This window comes from Carcharodon carcharias, chromosome 34 (assembly GCF_017639515.1).
Source record: "Carcharodon carcharias isolate sCarCar2 chromosome 34, sCarCar2.pri, whole genome shotgun sequence".
Classification (NCBI taxonomy): domain Eukaryota; kingdom Metazoa; phylum Chordata; class Chondrichthyes; order Lamniformes; family Lamnidae; genus Carcharodon; species Carcharodon carcharias.
Genome location: NC_054500.1, coordinates 22,278,563 through 22,298,274, shown reverse-complemented (window position 1 = coordinate 22,298,274; position 19,712 = coordinate 22,278,563). Strand labels below are relative to the sequence as shown.

General features: G+C 44.8%; 2 protein-coding genes across 6 annotated transcripts in view; one reads left to right on the top strand and one right to left on the bottom strand.

The window, feature by feature from the left end:
• Positions 1-15,521, bottom strand: part of LOC121272581 (calpain-3-like) — a 30,803-nt gene extending 15,282 nt beyond the window's left edge. For both annotated transcript variants that reach the window (XM_041179231.1, XM_041179230.1), the window contains exons 1-11: positions 15,029-15,521; positions 13,015-13,084; positions 11,368-11,486; positions 10,988-11,121; positions 9,507-9,675; positions 8,212-8,283; positions 6,855-6,940; positions 3,466-3,537; positions 2,180-2,346; positions 1,055-1,227; positions 750-958 (exon numbers count right to left, since the gene is read on the bottom strand). In XM_041179231.1, coding sequence (XP_041035165.1) covers positions 750-958; positions 1,055-1,227; positions 2,180-2,346; positions 3,466-3,537; positions 6,855-6,940; positions 8,212-8,283; positions 9,507-9,675; positions 10,988-11,121; positions 11,368-11,486; positions 13,015-13,084; positions 15,029-15,274 — 1,517 coding nt within the window. In that variant the 5' untranslated portion in view covers positions 15,275-15,521. The remainder of the gene's footprint in view (positions 1-749; positions 959-1,054; positions 1,228-2,179; positions 2,347-3,465; positions 3,538-6,854; positions 6,941-8,211; positions 8,284-9,506; positions 9,676-10,987; positions 11,122-11,367; positions 11,487-13,014; positions 13,085-15,028) is intronic.
• Positions 1-19,712, top strand: part of clip3 (CAP-GLY domain containing linker protein 3) — a 183,199-nt gene that overhangs the window by 51,717 nt on the left and 111,770 nt on the right. The window lies entirely within an intron of this gene.

Sequence of the window (19,712 nt, the reverse complement as noted above, 5' to 3'; positions counted from 1 at the left end):
AAGCCAGCCTTAGGACTTAGTCCCTCTCCTCAAAGATTAACTTAGAGAAATCCTTTATACAACTTACATTAATCAGACCGATTGTATTCCACCAAACATCCCCTCCATTTCTTCTACCAAATGCCCATCGGGGATTAAGCAACATGTGAAGCAATATTCCATACCTGGGTTCTAATACCAAACAGCCACCCAGCAATTCTCTCTCTTCCCATCACGTCTTTTGCTATTCATTGAATCTTACAGCACAGAAGGAGGCTATTCAGCCCATCATGCCTGTGCTGGCTCTTTGAAAGAGCTATCCAACTAACCCATGACACTTCAAGTCCCAGTGTCTTAATGATGAGGCAGAGCAGCAGCAGAGAAGGAAAGAAAAGGAAGCAAATGCTGCACTCTAGATCCCACTACCTCTTGGGACATCCTGCCCAATGGGCCCAAAGATCTGTGGATCGAGCGTCAGCCTGTTCAGTCACATGAAGACCCATGGCAGAAACTCACAACCCTGAATGGACGTCATTCTCAAATCAAATAATGACCAATTATTCCCACTCTCTTGCTCTTTTCCCCCACAGCCCTACAAATTTCTCTCTTTCAAGTATTTATCCAATTCCCCTTTTGAAAGTTACTATTGAATCTGCTTCCATCGTCCTTTTAGGCAGTGCCTTCCAGGTCACAACAACACGCTGAGTAAAATAAAATGCCTTATCACCCCCTGGTTATTTGCATTCTTGGATAGAGAAACTCTTGCTTACGCTGCGGAGTTACCCTTCTCAGTGAAGACTCGCAGAAGGAATTCTCCCTCTTCATTGGGATTGGCGGTTGAAGGGATGATGATATAGTGGCCTGGTGGGAGACGGCCTCGCATCATGACCTCAGTGCTGTTTTTGTGCTCCTTTATAGACAGCACGGGCGTTGCTTTCTGCAAATCCTCGTGTGTCAAGTAAGTTTTGGTCGGGTCTCCCTGTGAAAGAGAACAGATGCAGCAGGGGGGTGTAGTTATTGAATTAGAGAGTGTTTGGTGGCAGAAGATAGTTGGGACCATGCAGTGCAATCTGACCTTAAAGATGTCAAACCCCACATACAGGAAGTTGACTCCCATAAGCCTCATCCGCCGCCTATGTTTCTGCATCAAGACCACGAGGAATGTGCAGGTCACCTCAGGGTCTTCAGGATCATCATCTTCTTCAAACAGGGTGAGTTTAAACTGTGGGTTCATCCAGTAGTACTTATCTGAAAGTAGTAGATCAAAAAGGATCACGCAGATACTCTCTACACCACCGGGCCATCAGAAAGACCTTGGCTTAGAAATAGTGCCCATCCTTTAGTCACCAGAGCACAATACACACCCACTAACTCAAGGGCAATCCATTGGACATTGGGATTAAGAGAGATTACGATGCTCCTTTATCCATGCTGTGACTCGTAACGATGCACATGCATCGTAAAGTCAGCACTTCACAGGAGCATTATCAAACAAAATTTGACTCTGAGCCACATAAGGAGATATTAGTTCATGTGACCAAAAGCTTGGTCAAAGAGAAAGGTTTGAATGAGCATTTTAAAGAAGGAGAACGATGCACAGAGGTTTAGGAAGGGAATTCCAGAGCTTAGGTCCTAAACGGCTGGAGGCACAGCCACTAATGTTGGGGTGAAGAAAATTAGGAATCCACAAGAGGCCAGAATTGGATGAGTGTAAAGATCTCAGAGGATTGTAGGGCTGGAGGAGGTTTCAGAGTAAAAAGGCTGTAGGAAAATTTGAACATAGCAAGAGGGTTTTAAAATGGAAGCGCTGCTGGACTGGGAGCCAATGGGAGATCAGTGGGCGTAGGTGTGATGGGTTAACAGAACTTGATAAGAGTTAGGATAGGCACACAGAGTTTGCAGAGGGTACAGGGTGGGAGAATGTTCACTTATGGATGATGAGAGCATTGAGTTTGACTGTGAGGCCCCTCAGAGTTAACATTTGCTCAACTTATAAAGAAATACTTTGGACACATACGGCGGGGGGGGGGGGGGGGGGGGGGGGGGGGGGGGGTCGTAGGGGGGCAGGGCTGTGGGGTGCTAGCACCCATCTACTAGACCACAGAATGAATCAGAGGTCAGTGAGGTGAAGCAGAAGACTGGCAGTGGGATGTGGGGGAACCAGTAGGGTAGTGTTTAATGAAGTTCAGTTGTGTTCTACCTTTGTAATGCAAGTTGCCACCGGCCGAGAAGCCCCGAATCCAACGTCCCTCATACACCATCTGTACCCAGGGTTTCAGCTTCCCATCCGGGTTGGACAGTTGATCCAGACTCAGGTGGCAAATCTCCACATTGTCAAAAATTTTCTTGAAGTCCTCAATGGACATCCTGATCAAAACAAACATGAAAAATAAGCAGATTAATGAGCATCAGGAACAATAGATCACACCCACTCTCAATCGCCAATTATGGTAGCAGCTTGTCTCAGTGGGTCTCTTGCCTCAGAGTCAGGAGGTTGAGGGTTCAGATCCCACTCCAGCAATTTGAACCCATAGTCTGGACTGATGCCTTCAGTGGTGCACTGAGGGAATGTTGCACTGCTGTCCTTCAACAACAGGAATTTGCATTTATGTAGCACCTTTAATTCAATAAACTGACCTAAGGTGCTTCAGTGGAACGTTAAAGCAAAATGAGGCAAAATGAGCAAAATTGGTGATATCATAGCAGATGACCAAAAGTTTGGTCTTAAGCAGGTCTTCAAAGAAGAGGGTGGAAAGATTTGGGAAGGGAATTCCGGAGCTAAGGCCCTAGGCAGCTGAAAGCATGGCCACCAATGGTGAGACATCATGAACATGCAAAATAGGAGCAAAAGTCGGCCATTGGGCCCCTTGTGCCTGCTCCGCCATTCAATAAGATCATGACTGATCTGTTTGTTTCAAGTCCTACATTCCCACCTACCCCTGATAATCCTTGATTCCCTTAACCTAACAACAATCTATCTAACTCTGCCTTAAAAATATGCAGTGACCCCGCTTCCACTGCCTTCTGAGGCACAGAGTTCCAAACCTGCACAACCCTCTGAAAGAAAAAAATTCTACTCGTCTCTGTCCTATAAAGGCAACCCCTAATTTTAAAACAGTGCCCCCTGGATCTGGACTCCCCTACGAGGAACCATCCTTTCCACATCCACCTTGTCAAGACCGTTCAAGATCTTATATACGTCAATTAGGTCAACCCTCACTCTTCTAAACTCCAATGGAAACAAGTGGAAACAACATTAATCCCATGGCACTGTCTGTCCCCTCAACCTAAGCCTGAACTTAATGGAGTTCGGGGAAGAGACAGGCAGGATGTGGCTGTGGAGGGATTTGAAGATAAAAATAATGATTGTATGTTCAATGTGTGAGCCAGTGTAGGTCAATGATTCATGGAAAGTCTGAGCCTACCCACCTCATGACATCTCAACAGGGGAAAGAGGGGTAGATTTACAATCAATCAGCTGCTTACCAAAACTCTCCATCTTCCAGGTCCCCCATCTGAGCACAGCTTTTGTCAGTGACTTGGCTCCACTCTGCAGACCTGCACAAAAAGGCAGCTGTTATATAGCATCTTACTGTTCAAGATATAACCCCCCAGTACAATGGCATTGAGGCCAGGCTAACAGTACAGGGCATGTCGTCAGTATGGAACACTCCAGAACACCAGTAACAGTCCTGTCCAGCAACCTGGAATAAGGCAAGTAGCAGACATTTGGACAATGAGACAAGAATACATTCCGCACAATCCCCAAAACTAATTCTCCTGCCAATAAGAGGCATCAACACCAAGTACAAATGTTTCAAGTCGTGCTTCTTGCAATCTTCCTTGCATTTTGCATTTACCTGTTACATTTATATAGCATTTTTAATATAAACAAATACCCTGAGGCGCTTCACAGGAGCGTAAGCCAGGCAGATAATTTAACACTGAGACACATATGGAGATATTAGAACAGGTGTCCAAAAGCTTGGTCAAAGGGGTAGGTTTTAAGCAGTGTCTTAAAGGAGGAAAGAGAGAGATAGAGAGGCAGAAAAGTTTAGGGAGGGAATTCTGGAGCTTAGGGCCCAGATAGCTGAAGGCACGGCTGCCAATGTTGCATTAATGAAAATCTGGCTTGTTCAGCTGGAGCAATACAAAGATCTCGGAGGGTTATAGGGTTGGTGAAGGTTAACAAGGTAGTGAGAGGCATGGCCATGTCCTCAGCAGTGACAAGATTTTCACAGAGGACATGGAATTTCAGAGGGTGAATTACCCCTCTCTCAAACCAAGCAGCTCTTAAGCATGTCATAGTTACTCATTATAAAACAGGACTGATACATAGCTTGCAGCAGATACTGAATAAAGCCTCTCAGACTGGATAGTCTGTTGACACATTTAGAGAGACAAAATTCCATCTGCAGATAACAAACTAAACACTTTAACACTTCCACGGGATTGAAATCTGCCCAGAATTAATCAAATAGTGGAAACGGAAATAAAAACTGTAATTCTGAGATGGGTAACAGCAAATTCTGAGGATACACAGTCTATCTACCAGTGCCTGGTTAACTCTTAGCGAGAGATTTTACCCATTTCTTTATCACTAATCACCCAAGGCTGCAATTTCTGGTGGCGTGGAAGATTGCCACTCTGCTCATAGTTCCTTAACTGGAAATCCAGCCGCTCCTATCTCATGCAACGTTCTGACTCAGGCTGTGTGTTCCTGAGGCTTCCTGTCCAGGACTGCAGCTTCGGATGTAAGGAGGACACGCCCCCTTTTTAAAGGCACTTGCTGCCGTAAAGCAGATAAGTTAAACGGTACAGCCACTGAGCAGCCAGGGAGAAGGTAAGTTTATGAGGTAAGTGGCCAGGACTGATGGGGATAGGATGGGTCGGGGGTGGGAGGGGAGGTGATTGGGGTGGACCTGGGTGGTGGGGGGTGGGGGGGCTGTCAGGTAGTCATTGGAGGGTTGCTCAGTTGTGGGGGGGGGGGGGCGGTGGCTTTGGATGATCAGTCAGGGGGTACTCAGTGTGTGGGGTGCTCAGCAGAAGGGTCCTGTGGTTAGTAGGGATGATGATCATTGGTGTGGGTGGTCAGTGGGCCATGTTCAGCAGGGCGAGTGGTCAGCGGGGGAGTCGCATTGTGGGGAAGGGGGTATAGTCGAGAGGGAAGTGGAGGGCAGTTGGGGGGTGGGGGTGTAGTCAGGGTCGTCCCGTGGGAGTCGGATATTCCCATGGGCAGTCGGGGCGATGGGCTAGTCGGGGGAGTGGGGATATAGTCAGGTTTCCCATGAGGGGTCAGGGGGTCCCATGGGCAGTAGTTAGGGGGTGGGGAGGTCAATCGGGATTGGGAGTATAATCAAGGGAAGGTCCCGTGGGGGGTCAGGAGGGTCCTGTGGACAGTCACGGGGGTAGTCAGATGGTGGGGAGGGCTGTTGAGGTTTGGGGGTGTATTCGGGTGGGGGATTCCCGTGGCCCATGGAGCTCGGATGGGTATCTGTTGCTGTAAGACAGTCAGAACCATCCAAAGTTTGCAATTTAAATCACATTATTATATGGTTCCCAATGCAGGGCAATTGCCCATCGGAAGTTTGAACTTCCCAGGCAACTGCCATCCAAGCCTTACCTGTGAACCTTGGTGGGCGGGGGGGGTTGCCACAACACATTTTTGGGATACTCCCAGTGACACTGCTCCGGAGCCCAGAAGTTACGGGCCCATATGTGTGAACAAGTCGAGAGAGAACAATGGCTGATAAAGTGATGTACAGCTGTTCAAAGGTCACCCAATTTCCTAGGGTGTCTCTCTCCTTATAAATAAATGTGAATCCCTCTTTGAGAACATCTCCCCCGTCTCCTCCGACAATGCAGCCATGATGTAGAAATAATCTAGTCTGATACTCGATTGCGGTGCTGAGGGTGCTGCAGTGCTGGAGGTGACGTTCTTCTGAAAAGATGTTTAACCAATGCCCATCTACCTCTTCGAGATGTTTCTGGTCCCATGGCATTGTGTGAAGAGAGCAGTGTCTGGGCCAACATCCTGCCTTCCATCAAAAATAGTTTAACTGGTAACCTTTTCATTGTTCTTTGCGGGATCCTGCTCTGCATACAGTGACTGCACTTCAAAGCAGTTCATGTGAACTGCTTCAGGGAGTTTCTGAGATGCTGTATGTAAGGAAGCTCTTGTGTCTTTACTCCAAGTCCTACATTGCTCCAATTCAAACAAGCCATTCTCAGATCACTCTGTGAGAGAACACGGTAATCATCATAAAGCTGTGGAAGAACCACAGAACTGTGCCAGTGCTGGAGGCTGCCATTTGTCTCATCATGTCTGCACCGGCTCTCCAAACGAGCAATTCACCTAGTGCTATTCCCCCACCTTCTCCCCATAACCCTGCACATTCTTCCTTTTCAGATAATAACTCAATTCCTTTTTGAATGCTTCAATTGAACCTGCCTCCACTACACTCTCAGGCATTCTACACCTTAACCACTCGCTGCATGAAAGTTGTTTCTCATATCACTTTTGCTTCTTTTGTCAATAACTTTAAACCTCTGCCCTCTCGTTCAAGATCCTTTCATGAATGGGAACAGTTTCTCCCTATCTACACGGTCCAGACCCCTCATGATTTTGAAAACCTCTATCAAATATTCTCTCTCCTTTTCTCCAAGGAGAACAGTCCCAATTTCTCCAATCCATTTTCATAACGGAAGTTCCACACCCCGGAACCATTCTCTTGAATCTTTTCTGCACCCTCTCCAATGCCTTCACATCCTTCCTAAAGTGCAGCACCCAGGACTGGATGCAATACTCCAGGTGAGGACCGAAACAGACATCCAAACGGCCCCAGATATTGCCTCTCTCCAAGTGTTTCCCTTACCTGTCACTCCAAGCCCCGTTCCACTCCACTCTCCCCCACGGATTGCGAACTCGCACCAACTCCACTCTGCTTGCCTTGAGTTGAATCTGTACAACAAGCAAAAGAGAAGCAATTATTGAGTCAGGGAACTTCTAATAACCCCAATGTGCAGCAGACAAGTTACTGACAACTGGCTACAACCTCAAAGTGGAGAACTGACAGTCAAAGAAGAGCCACTCAGTGCAGTAATTTTAAAAAAAGACATTTCCACTTAAGGAAGGAAGTCAAGGTCTTGGAGAAGGTGCAGGGGAAACTTATCAGAATGGAACCATTAAGGGCTTCAGCTATGTAGAGAGACTGGAGAAGCTGGAATTGTTCTCCTTACAGCAGAGAAGGTTAAAGGAAGAGTTAATAAGAACGTTCAAAATCATGAAGGATTTTGATAGGTTAAATAAGGAGAAACTGTTTCCACTCACCAAAGGGTTGGTAACCAGAGGACAGTGAATTGAGATACAGTAATTGCCAGAAGAGCCAGAGTTATGATGATCTGGATTGGACTGCCTGACAGGCTGGTGGGAGCAGGTTCACTGATAGCTTTCTAAAGGGAATTGGACAAATACTCGAAGGAAAGAAAGCTGTTGGGGAGGGTGGGAGGAGGGGTGTTAATGTTTGGATTGCTGCCAAATAGCCAGCACAGGCACAATAGGCCCAATGGCCTCCTTCTCTACTGCAGGGTTGTGTGATTCCAAGCCTGCCTTGCTGGTTCGGCAGTCAGTTTGAGCACAGCAAGATCCTGCAAACAGCAATAACGACCAAAAAAATCTGTTTCAATGATGTTGGTCAACGGATAGATATTGGCCAGGATGCCAAGAGGAACTCCCCAACTCTTCTTTAAAATACTCGCCATGGAATCTTTCACTGAATGGACAGATGGGGTCTCGGATTTACATCTGATTGAAAAGACAATGAATGTTGGAGACTGGGGGAAGAGGCATTCCTATAAGCAAGAAACCAATGGTTTGCAGGGAGTGTGGGAAGGTGAGAAAAATCAGAAAGATACGGAATTCAGTTCTTTACAGCATCACATCTTGGGACACTGGGCCATCCACTGGAGCCACAGGTTCAAACTTCACTGCCAGTGTGTTCCAGGTCACGACCGACCTGCCACAAGTAGGCAACAAGCAACATAAGAAGAGAAATCATCAGAGGGAGATTATTCAAGCCCATTCCCAAGTGCTACCTGCTGGCTGCTGCTGTGGGAGACTGGGAGAAGGTCAGCATTCATTCCTTCAGCCAGAGAAATTGCAAGGGTTCACATACCTCATCAAAAGCATGTGAATTAGGAAAGGATTCAGTTCACATTCCAGGAGCAGCTCACCTGGTCCACACCAGTCACTGAGTATGCATGCCCGGTTACAATGCCGCATTCATTTAATACACCCACTGGACCCTGCAAAAACAATATGACAGGTGAGGTTATGAAACGTTTGCTAAATTCTTATTCTCATCACAGTTATTCACCCAAGTCATTCATAGTAATATTGACATTCAAGAGTCATTGATCTCTGCAAATTCCTAGATTTTATAAAAGGTCACATCTACTGGGATTTCATTTGTCCCTAATCACTGTGTTTTAAGTTTAACAGAAACATTTAAGGGTTTATCCCACTCCTTCATTGTAACACTCACCAGATATATCCCGCTCCCTCATCGTAACACTCACCAGATATATCCCACCCTTTCACTGTAACACTCAGATATATCCCACTCCCTTTCACTGTAACACTCGCAGGTATATCCCATTCCCATTCATTGTAACACTCGCAGGTATATCCCATTCCCTTTCACTGTAACACTCACAGGTATATCCCATTCCCATTCACTGTAACACTCACAGGTATATCCCATTCCCATTCACTGTAACACTCACAGGTATATCCCACTCCCATTCACTGTAACACTCAGAGGTATATCCCACTCCCATTCACTGTAACACTCACAGGTATATCCCACTCCCATTCACTGTAACACTCACAGGTATATCCCACTCCCATTCACTGTAACACTCTCAGGTATATCCCATTCCCTCACTGTAATACCCACAGGTATATCCCACTCCCATTCACTGTAATACTCAAGTATATCCCATTCCCTCACTGTAACACTCACAGGTATATCCCATTCCTTCTCACTGTAACAATTAGATTGATCCTAAGCCCCTCACTGTAACATTCACAAAGCATTTTTAAAGTACAAAACATTACAAGACATTTCACAGAGAAATATACAAAACATGGACACTGGGCTAAAGGAGGAAATGTTAGGAGGGCACCCAAAGGAAGGTCTTAGAAAGAGAGGGAGTTGGAGTGGTTTAGGGAGTGTAGGGCCTGGACAGCAGAAAGCACAGCCTCTAATGGCAGGATCATAGGATTTGGGAAGCACATGGGCCAGAGTCCGAGGAATGGAAAGTTCCAGAGGGAGAATGGAAGAGATTAAAGAGATAGGGAGAGAAGAGATTTAAGCAAGAAATTGCACTACTGTGTCTTTTTAATGTAAAAATAAATATCTCTAGGTGCGTCACAGAGGTGCAATTAAAATTAGAAGTTGGTTTTGGAGCCGGTGTAGATCAGTGAGAACATGGGCTAATCTCATTATTTCTTGAACTCCAATTACCGGTTTGGCACAGCAAATTATCGAGCCTTTCTCTAGGAGCTTTCTCAAGAATTTCCAAAGATCCTTTGGCATCTCATTGATCTGAAATGATTCAGGGGCTCCCCCAGTGAGATCGACCATCGCCTCTAATGGGTAACCAATGTAGAGAGACTCATAGCAGCCCTTCAGCCTGAGAGAACAAGGGAACATGAAAAAGAAATAATTCATTAAACAAAGTCACCTTATCTATTCTTTCATGGGATGTGGGTGTCACTGGCAAGGTCAGTATTTGTTGCTCATTCCTCATTATTCTTGAATTGAGTGGCTTGCTAGGTCATTTCAGAGGGTAGTTAAGAGTCAACTACATTGCTCTGGATCTGTCCTATGTAGGCCAGACTGGGTAAGGATGGCAGATTTCCTTCCCTAAAGGACATTAGTGAATTAGATGGGTTTTTACAACAATTGACAATGGTTTCGTGGTCACTGTTATTTAGATCAGCTTTTAATTCCAGAATTTATTTTAATTAATTGAATTTAAATGGTGGGATTTGAACCCATGTCCCCAGAACATTAGACTGGCCTCTAGATTACTAGTCCAATGAAATTACCATTGTACCATTATCTCCCCTTATAACACACCACATTCTGGGAGATTTCTTCCCTTATCTCAAGTCGTTTTGCCAGTTTTCTTTCAAGCACTGACCCTTTCTATGTTACAGAACCACAGATGCCAGCCATCTTATGCTACCTTGTTCATGTCAGCATTCATCCACTCAGCTTTGAGACACTCCCTCAGTACAACACTGGGAGTGTCTGCTCAAGTTTCTGGAGTGGGACTTGAACCCACAATCTTCTCACTCGGAGATGAGAATGCTACAGCTAACTAAATTAACTCAGCAAAGACCAAGAACTGAACTCACGGCCTCCTAGGTTGTGTGGCTCAATTACTCTTTAAGACATTAGAAATGCAGTAGGCCATTCGGCCCTTCGAGCCTGCTCTGCCAATCAATAAGATCATGGCTGATTTTCCAGCTCAACTTCCCCTTCTTGCATTATTCCCATATCCCTCCATTTTCTTAGTACCCAAAGTCTATCAATCTCAGTCCTGAAGATACTCAATGACTGAGCAGCCACAGCTCCCTGGGGAAGAGAATTCCAAAGATTCACAAACATTTGAGTGAAGAAATTTCTCTTCATCTCAGTTATAAATGGTCGACCCCTTATTCTACGAATGTGACTCTGTATTCTAGATTCCCAATCGGGGGAAAACAGTCTCTCATCATCTACCCTGTCAATCCCCTTAAGAATTTTATATGTTTCAATGAGATTGCCTTTCATTCTTCTAAACTCCAAGGGATATAGGCCTCATCTACTCAATCTCTCCTCAAAGGTCAATCCGCTCATCCCAGGAATAACCTATTGTGCTATCAGCACAGCTGTTCTCTATTTAGTTGCAATAATTTCCCATTATAGACACTGCGCAATTCTCAGGTCACACTTACTTGGCATAGGCTTTCTCCAGGAGTGGGCTCCAGAACTCATTGTTGTCTTTGGAGTAAAGGAATGCCAACTTATTGTTAATGGTGGGCAGCCGATCATCCACCACTATCTCAACCCACTGCCCGTACTGCCAGAACTTGGAAAATAACAAAATGGACATAACATTAGGAACGTCAGCAGCATTGACCCAATTCTCTCTTATGGGGGTTGCATTCGAAGTGTCAGCCTAGGTTTTAGGCTCAGGTCCCTGGAACAGGATTTGAACCTGCAACCTTCTGAGCCACAGCTGAAACACAGCACCCAGTACGGTCTGTCTGAGAGAATATTTACATCAAACACTGGCACATAGGAGACATCAGGCAGATGCATAACTCAGGTATACCTTAAAGCGAAAACGCCCTGTGTAACCTTCCCCAAATCCCTGGTCAGGGGGTATGACCTGTTCCATCACATGCTTGTTGAGACTGAGGCAGGCGATGACAGACAGGAACCAGCAGTCACCTGACAACAAAGATATTCATGTGTTAATAATCAGAGGAATGAGAGGGGAAATTATACACACCACAGACACACACACATAAGTGGACTGAACACTCCTCATGGCTCAGTGAGTAAATGCATCACCTAGTACGGTACTGAACCAAATACACCAAACACGATTCAACGTTGACTGGTTTTTTTGTGTGGACTTAACCAGGGCCGCAGGAGAAATGCCACAATTGGCCTCAGTGCCTCAAGGCTGTCAGGGGTCCTCATTGAACTCTGATGCATCCTCAGGATGTGGCATCACTGACAAGGTTGGCAATTGTCTGTCTCTAGTTACCCTGAGAAGGTGGTAGAGCGATTTCTTCTAGCTGTTTGGTACAACTGATCTTGGCTCTCCAGGTCACTTCAGTTGACAGTTAAAAATCAACCACATTGGAGTGGGACTGGAGTCACGTATAGGCTGGGACCTGGGCAAGAGCAGCAGATTTCTTTCAGGTTGCACTGTTAGTACAGAGCAAGTCTTGTAGTTCAGTAGGTAGCATCTCTGCCTTTAAGCCAAAAGCTCTGGGTTTAAGTGCCATTCCAGGACTTCTTGTCCACAGAGGCATATTCAAATGGGTTGATAATCAGCCTGCTAATCCTTCCAGTGCTTCCCCACTATGTTCCAAAGGGAAGCAAATGTGTGTGAAGATATGAAACAAACAACATTAGTGAACCAGTTGGTTTTTATGGCAATCCACAGCTTCATTGTCACTTTTTTATTATTGCTCTATGAACTGTGAAGAGCAGCATAGAAATGAGGGTGGGGGAATGTGTGGTATGGTTGGGGGTGGAGGAGGAGGAATGGAGGAGTAAGAATGGCTCATTAGCTTACACATGATTTTACAGAGTAAAGGACACAGTCATATTTGGATGCAAGTTCCTCGCCATCTTTTCTGTGCAACTTGTGCATCATATCTTTACAAAAGAGAAGCAACCCAAATGTAGGATTCTGTCCTCACCATTCTTTTATTCCTCTCCAACTTATATTTTTTATCTTGAAAGCATCACCCACCAGCACCTCATCTAAGTGGCTATTATTCATGTACTAGTTTCATACTGTTCTCAGGCTCTTTGACTGCAGGAGACCTCGCAGTCAAACCCAATGCGGTCCGCACATTCAGGGAGAGGTGACTGGATATCGATCAGGAGTAGGAGTGAGGTCTGATTGTCCTATAGTCTCCCCAGGATGTTGTGGGCACTTGTAAGGCTTCTAAACCATTGCCTGACTGCTGTTGGATAACTTTGGCATAGATAGAAGCTTAGAATCAGCCTTTCCAAGTCCACTGCTGCCAGAAGGTTTGCGAGAGATGCTCAGAGTCAAACATTTCACTGCCACATCTCCCTTTGGGGGAATGAGCCCATTATCCAGTTTACAGCATTATGTGAACAGTTTTCCCAGGCCTCATTTTCCAAACACACTCTCTTTCTTTCTTTCTCTCTCCACTGTATAACCACATGAAAAGAAATATATTCGATTTTAATCCAGATCATTGGTTCTCACCCAAGGCTCCCTGGCAGATATCTGTTCTGGTGGTTCCATCAACAATGAACTGAGGATTGGCACAAATTTCCTGTAAATTTGAAAGGAAAGCATCAGCACAAAATAATTTGTGGCAATTTATAGTTGTGTTAATTTAAAATTTCATAATGCTAAGTGATCATGTGGAATCTCATTAGACACAGTAGCAACCGACCTGGTTGATGCCACTCACACAGACTAGAAGCTATGAAAGGGCTTTGATCCCACAAACTCAACTGTTCGAAACTCATTTTGACCTTCCTGACTACTAGCGGAATGGTTTGTTTTTGGGATGATAAGTTCATGCATTTGCTTCTGGACACATTTTGTTTGTTAGGATTTACAGTCTCCTTATATATAGCAGAATAAATTAAAAGCTATTGGGCATGTTTCATGCCATGTTTCATTTTCTGCTAATCCAGCTGTACCATTCCCTTGTTCAGTCCTGGACAACAAACTGTGTATTCCATACTCAAAAACAAAAATACCTGGAAAAACTCAGCAGTTCTGGCAGCATCTACGGAGAGGAGCACAGTTAACGTTTCGAGTCCGAATGACCCTTCAACAGAAATAAGTAAAAATAGAAGAGGGGTGAAATATAAGCTGGTTGGGGGAGGTAGGGTGGGACAAGTAGAGCTGGATAAAGGGCCAGTGATAGGTGGAGATAACCAAAAGATGTCACAGATAAAAGGACAAAGAGGTGTTGAAGGTGGTGATATTATCGAAGGAATGTGCTAATTAAGGGTAGAAAGCAGGACAAGCAAGGTACAGATAGCCCTAGAGGGGTGGGGTGGGGTGAAGGAACCAAAAAAGGCTAAAAGGTAGAGATAAAACAATGGATGGAAATCCATTTAAAAATAAAGAAAAATCTGTGTATTCCATACTGTCTGATACATCTTCCCTTCCCCACCATACACCCACTCTCCCTCCCCCCACTCACCCCAATCAACCCTGTGTCCAGTGGTGGAGAGCTTTGGGAACCATAAGTTCAAAATCTTCTTCCTCCCAAGTACATTACAGTTACCACATGTCACTTCTCAAATTACTCTTGTGCATTCTGCATCACATACAGCAAATGTGTCTGTGTGGACATAATTTTCCTGCTACAGATGGTGGTCCATTAACACAGTTGATGCTAATAAATTTTAATCCTTTTTCATAAATTACATGGCCATAAATTGGCCACGTGTGGTCATGCAGGGGAGTCTGTATCAGTAGCTTGCTTTTGAAGGACATCTTCCCATTACAGCCAATGTCCAGAAAACCAGCAGCCACTATAAATTCATTGACATTGAGAATAAAGCCAGGGAAAGAAAAAAAAAATGGTCATACAAGCAGTGTCCAAAACTTGAGTAAGTGAGTGCATCTGGTATTAGTGAATTTCTGTATCTAATCAACTCTAATTTGGTGACCAGGCCAAAGACAGTTCATCTGAGCATTTGTGAAGAGCAACAGTGATTATAAGAGCAATGGGATGATCATTGTGGTCCCCAATATTCCCAGTTTTATCCAGTAACACCCCCTCTGGACGTCAGATGGTGACAGATTGGTTTGGGTGTCATTGGACTCAAGTACCAGCGGACCTGATTAGGAAATTCAGCCACTAGAAAGTGACTCCTGCTAGAGGTGCACATGTGTGGAGACCAAACCTAGCGCCAAATATTCCCTAATACATTTCCTCACACCCCTATGTGACAGACCTGCAATTATCATGACTTCACTCCAAATTATAGGGCTCAAACTGCTCTCTCCAGAAGCAACACAAACTTGGAAGTGCTTAATTTGCATTTCTGCTTTTTATAGTTTGAGGAAGGGTGCAAACATTCAATCCACTCAAATCTATCAAAATCCCAACTCATCACTCTGTACATCAAGAGCACAAGCGCCCACCCAGCCTTTTATTCCAGCGAATTTACAATTATAATTTAAAAGAAGCTGGGTTTTGGCTACGGTTCCCCAGCTGTTTATTGACACAATTGCTGGCGGCTGGTCTTACCCGTGGCCTCATCCACCGTGTAATGGAAAAGTTGAACTGCGAGGCCCCTGCTGGGCCATGGAGCGAGGAGGTGGCCGCAGGGAACTGCAAGTCTTCGAACAGGACGTTTGGCCGGGGGAGCGGCCTGGGGACCTGTGCTGCAGCAGTTCCGGGACTGGGGTAACAAGCGGCGTTCCTCCGCAAAACCGGACTGCTGTCATAGAAACCAGGATTGTGATCCCCCCCGCTCCAAGGCATCGGGTACATGGTGCAAACGATAAAGACCCAGGGACGGCTTAGAGGCAGACTGGGGGGTGGGGGTGGTGGGTTGATGTGCAATTCCGCCTGTATCTTGCCGGTTGCTCTTGGCCAGCCTGTTACGCAGGAAAATCATCTGAGTCGAGATACAGTAACATCCACGTCATGGTGAAGGTGGAGCAACCTCAAGTCCAAGACTACCGCGAGACAAAGGTTGACTTGTGTTGGGAACCAATTGCCTAAGGACCACCGCATGTCTTGCAATCTCGTCAAATGGGTGAGCCTCAGGACTGAGAGATCATATAGAATCTTAGAATGGTACAGCCCAGGAGGCTATTCGGTACATCATGCCTGCGCCGGCTGTTTGACAGAACTAAGCAGCCTTAACCTCCGCCCCACCTCCCCTTCCCCATAGCCTTGGACATTTTTTCCTTTTATCCAAGTATTTATCCGATTAATAACACTCTTCCCACCCCCTCCCCAGGTCACTTCTTTTGCCAATTGCATTAAATCTATATCCAAAATTCATATATTGACATTGGCATGTTCCAGAATCCAATGTTAAAACGGATTTTAAGGATGGGTCTCTCCAAACTCCTGAGTGATTGTATTGAGCTCGGTTTTTCCAACCTCGTTTACATTTATTTTCTTCTCTTTTCAGGTGTCTAACTTATGAGATATTATCTCTTGAATATTGCTGAAAAGAGAGACATGTTGCTGAAGCTTTTCATCTTGCACTCTTAGAATAAATGCAAGAATGTCAAATTTCAAACGATCGCAACAGTTTACACTACAGGAGAAAAGTCTGCTGATTATAGGATGTGATTGCACTGGAGGGGGTGCAGAGGAGATTCACCAGGATTTGCCTGGGATGAAACATTTAAGTTGTGAAGAGAAGTTGGATAGACTTGGGTTGTTTTCGTTGGAGCAGAGAAGACTGAGGGGCGACCTGATCGAGGTGTGCAAGATTATGAGGGGCATGGACAGGGTGGATAGGGAGCAGCTGTTCCCCTTTGTTGAAGGGTGAGTCACAAGGGGACATAAGTTCAAGGTGAGGGGCAGGAGGTTTAGGGGGGATGTGAGGAAAAACTATTTTACCCAGAGGGTGGTGACGGTCTGGAATGCGCTGCCTGGGAGGGTGGTGGAGGCGTGTTGCCTCACATCCTTTAAAAAGTACCTGGATGAGCACTTGGCATGCCATAACATTCAAGGCTATGGGCCAAGTGCCAGTAAATGGGATTAGGTAGGTAGGTCAGGTGTTTCTCACGTGTCGGTGCAGACTCGATGGGCCGAAGGGTCTCTTCTGCACTGTGTGATTCTGTGATTGGTTGGCAAGTTGACACTGATTGGCCGAGACGATGCCATGGAAAAAGCAATGGGGAACTATAGGTTCAAGTCAAAAAAGGCATAAGGCTTGAGTATATTCTTTTTGTTTGCAGAGAACGGGTCTCTTCATATGAAAGTGTGTTGCTTCTAGCAAGCATAAATGAGCCATGTTATGAACTTGACTATCTTAAATCGGTTTTAGTGTAGCTATTAGCACACTCAGGATTGTTCAGTATGTGCTGCCCAATTGCAGAATCATATTTAACAGGCATTTTGTTTTGAATTTTGCAAGCATGGGCTGGTTGAGTACACTTTGTTCTCTGCCTATTATGAACAACCAAAGGAACAAGATATTATTCCCCTCCTTTCAATGTCTTTGTTATAGAAACATAAGAAAAGGTCATTTAGCCCCTCGAGCCTGTTCCATCATTCAAAGATCTACAACCTAATCCCATACACTCACCTTTGCCCTGCATCCCTTAATGCTTTCATATAACAAAAATCTATCAATTTTGTATTTAAAGTTAACAATTGATCTAGTATAGGTTGTCATTTGTGGAAGAGTTCCAAATTTCTACCACCCTTTGTGTGTTTCTTAATTTCATTCCTGAAAGGTCCAGCTCTAATTTTTAGACTAGACTATGCACCCTAGTCCTAGACTCCCCAACCAGCAGAAATAGTTTCAATATACTCTATCTGTGCTGAAATATAAATATATCATATCCAGAAGCAAGGTGTTCTTCCTACATTGCCCTAAACAGATTGCTTGTGCATCAAAATACTTTCACTCTCAATGGCATTAAATTCCTCATTCAGGCAGACCAACTCTAGCAAAATGTTAATCTGTCTTTTCTCTTAGAAATGCTGATTGTCTTTCCCTGTATTTACTTTCCAGCATATGTTCATTTCTTTTCCTTCCATCTCCAATTTTGAGATGTCTCATACTGTTAGGAGCTTTGTTTTCCATGCACCATGGACTAATTGTGTTTCAGTGTTCAAAGGCTTTGATTACTTTATGCCAACACAGCTCTGTCACCATCTATCACATACTGAGCATTCTGTTGTAGCAAGTCTGATTTACAGGATCAGGACACAGTGCACCTTTCATAACAAGAATTAAATATCCCATATTTGAATGAGGGGAGGTCATGTGGTGAAATGAGTAGTGTCTCTACCTCTGAGCCAAAAGCTCCGGGTTCAAATTCCATCCCCAAGACTGGATGGCCGAGGAAGGTGCATTCATAAGAAGGCCAAACAGGTTGAGTATCAACCTGTAAATCCTTCCAACACACGCCAATGGCAGGTGGTGACAGGAGAGTTTCTTGGTCAGCCACATGGTGGAAAGAATGTTGGAGCCTCTACCATCACTGTCCGTAGCTCCAGATTACAATGTGCATGTAAAAAGCATATGTTGCCAAAGCAACCTGGACTCCGAGTGAACCACCCACCGCTACTAGACTTTATCATTTCATCTGTTGGCTGAATAAAGATCCTTGAGCTCTAAAGGTTTGGACTCAGGTTCCAATTTAGGGCTTACAGCTTTAAGCTGCCTCATCTTTGCTGCTTGCCACGAATTTTGAAGTTTTCCTTTCAATTCCGTTCCCCTCTTATTGATGGGGAGGTGGGCCATCCGTTTACCTGAACACTTACTGTAGGAACGCAGATTATAAAGGAATGAGCTCTCAAGAGCTTTAGTGAGTCAGCCTCTAGGCACTTTCCAATGAAATCAACCGAGTTGGTGTTCAGTGGCAAAGTAGGATTTTGTTGCATTTGCCCCCAACAACTTATATTTATATGGCACTTTTAACGTAATGAAAGGTCCCAAGGTGCCTAGTTCCAACCTTCATTGGCCAGATGCACAGAAAGAATTTGCCAGCCATTTATTGAAATCAGAACAGTTTGGAGGGAATGAGGGGGAAATGACTACATCAGTGATGTTGAAACCATGGCCCACAATCCCTGCCACTTGCCCCACAAATCTTCAGGAATTCAGTTTGAGTTTAATCATTTTTCTGACTCTTTTCTCCCAGTTTAATTTTAAAGATATGGAGGCTGGGAAAGCATTCGTGTTCACACTATTGTCTCATTGGTGGATGATTTGTAAACTGGAATACCAAAATCTACTCTTACCAGCAACTTGAAGTAGACACAAATTAATAGGAATATGGATTTTTGCTTGTTGTGTGAATGGCTCAATGGGTAACACTCACCTCAGCAGCAGGAGGTCCCGGTTCAAGACCCACTCCAGAGACTGAAGTCTATAATCTTGGCTGACATTTTAGTGCAGTACTCAGGGAGTGCTGCATGGTTAGAAGTGCAGCTTTTCTGATCAAATATTAAACTGAGTTCCCGTCTGTCCTATCAGGTGAATGTGAAAGCTCCCATGAGCAGGATAGTTAACCCTGGTTTCCTAGCTAACAATCAGTTTCAGGCTTTAGTTGAGTGATGAATATCTGGTAATAACCTCATTTCTGATTGTGAGACCTTGCTGTACACAAATTGGTCGCCACGTTTCCCACTTCACAACAAAGATTATATTTCAAAGGTACTTGATTTTCTGTAAGGTGCTTGGGGATGTCCTGAGGTGGTGAAAAGTGCTATAGAAATGCAAGTCTTACTTTCCACAAAGGAAAAAAAGCTCAATACTCCTCTTCCACTTGATTTAACCTCGTACATATGGGAAAGCACCTTTTTTTCTAAAACATACTTCCTGTAGCAAAACGTTATGTAGCTAAAATAACCATAATTGTTGGCCAACTATAGCATTGCAGCAGAAAGACAATTGGAACCAGGGAGGTCCCAGCCTCTGATTACTGGCCTGTACTGAGTTAGGTAGGTAGGTAATTAGCCATAGTCTGAGGCACTATAGGCATCTCAATAGAGACACACAGCTGGTTATATAGCTTGAGGAGCACCACTCTGCATTAAGGACGGGGCAGGCGAGGAGGCCGGTCCCAAGTCCACTACAGCTGACACAGGAGTTGAAGCTGTTATTCTGAACCATAAGCTGGTCATGTAGTCAAGTGAGCTAACCAACTCATCCTACACCCTGCCCCCAACCCCGTACTGAGTTATCCAACTCGAATCTCCAATGTTTGTTACAAAGGGAAATTAAAGTATT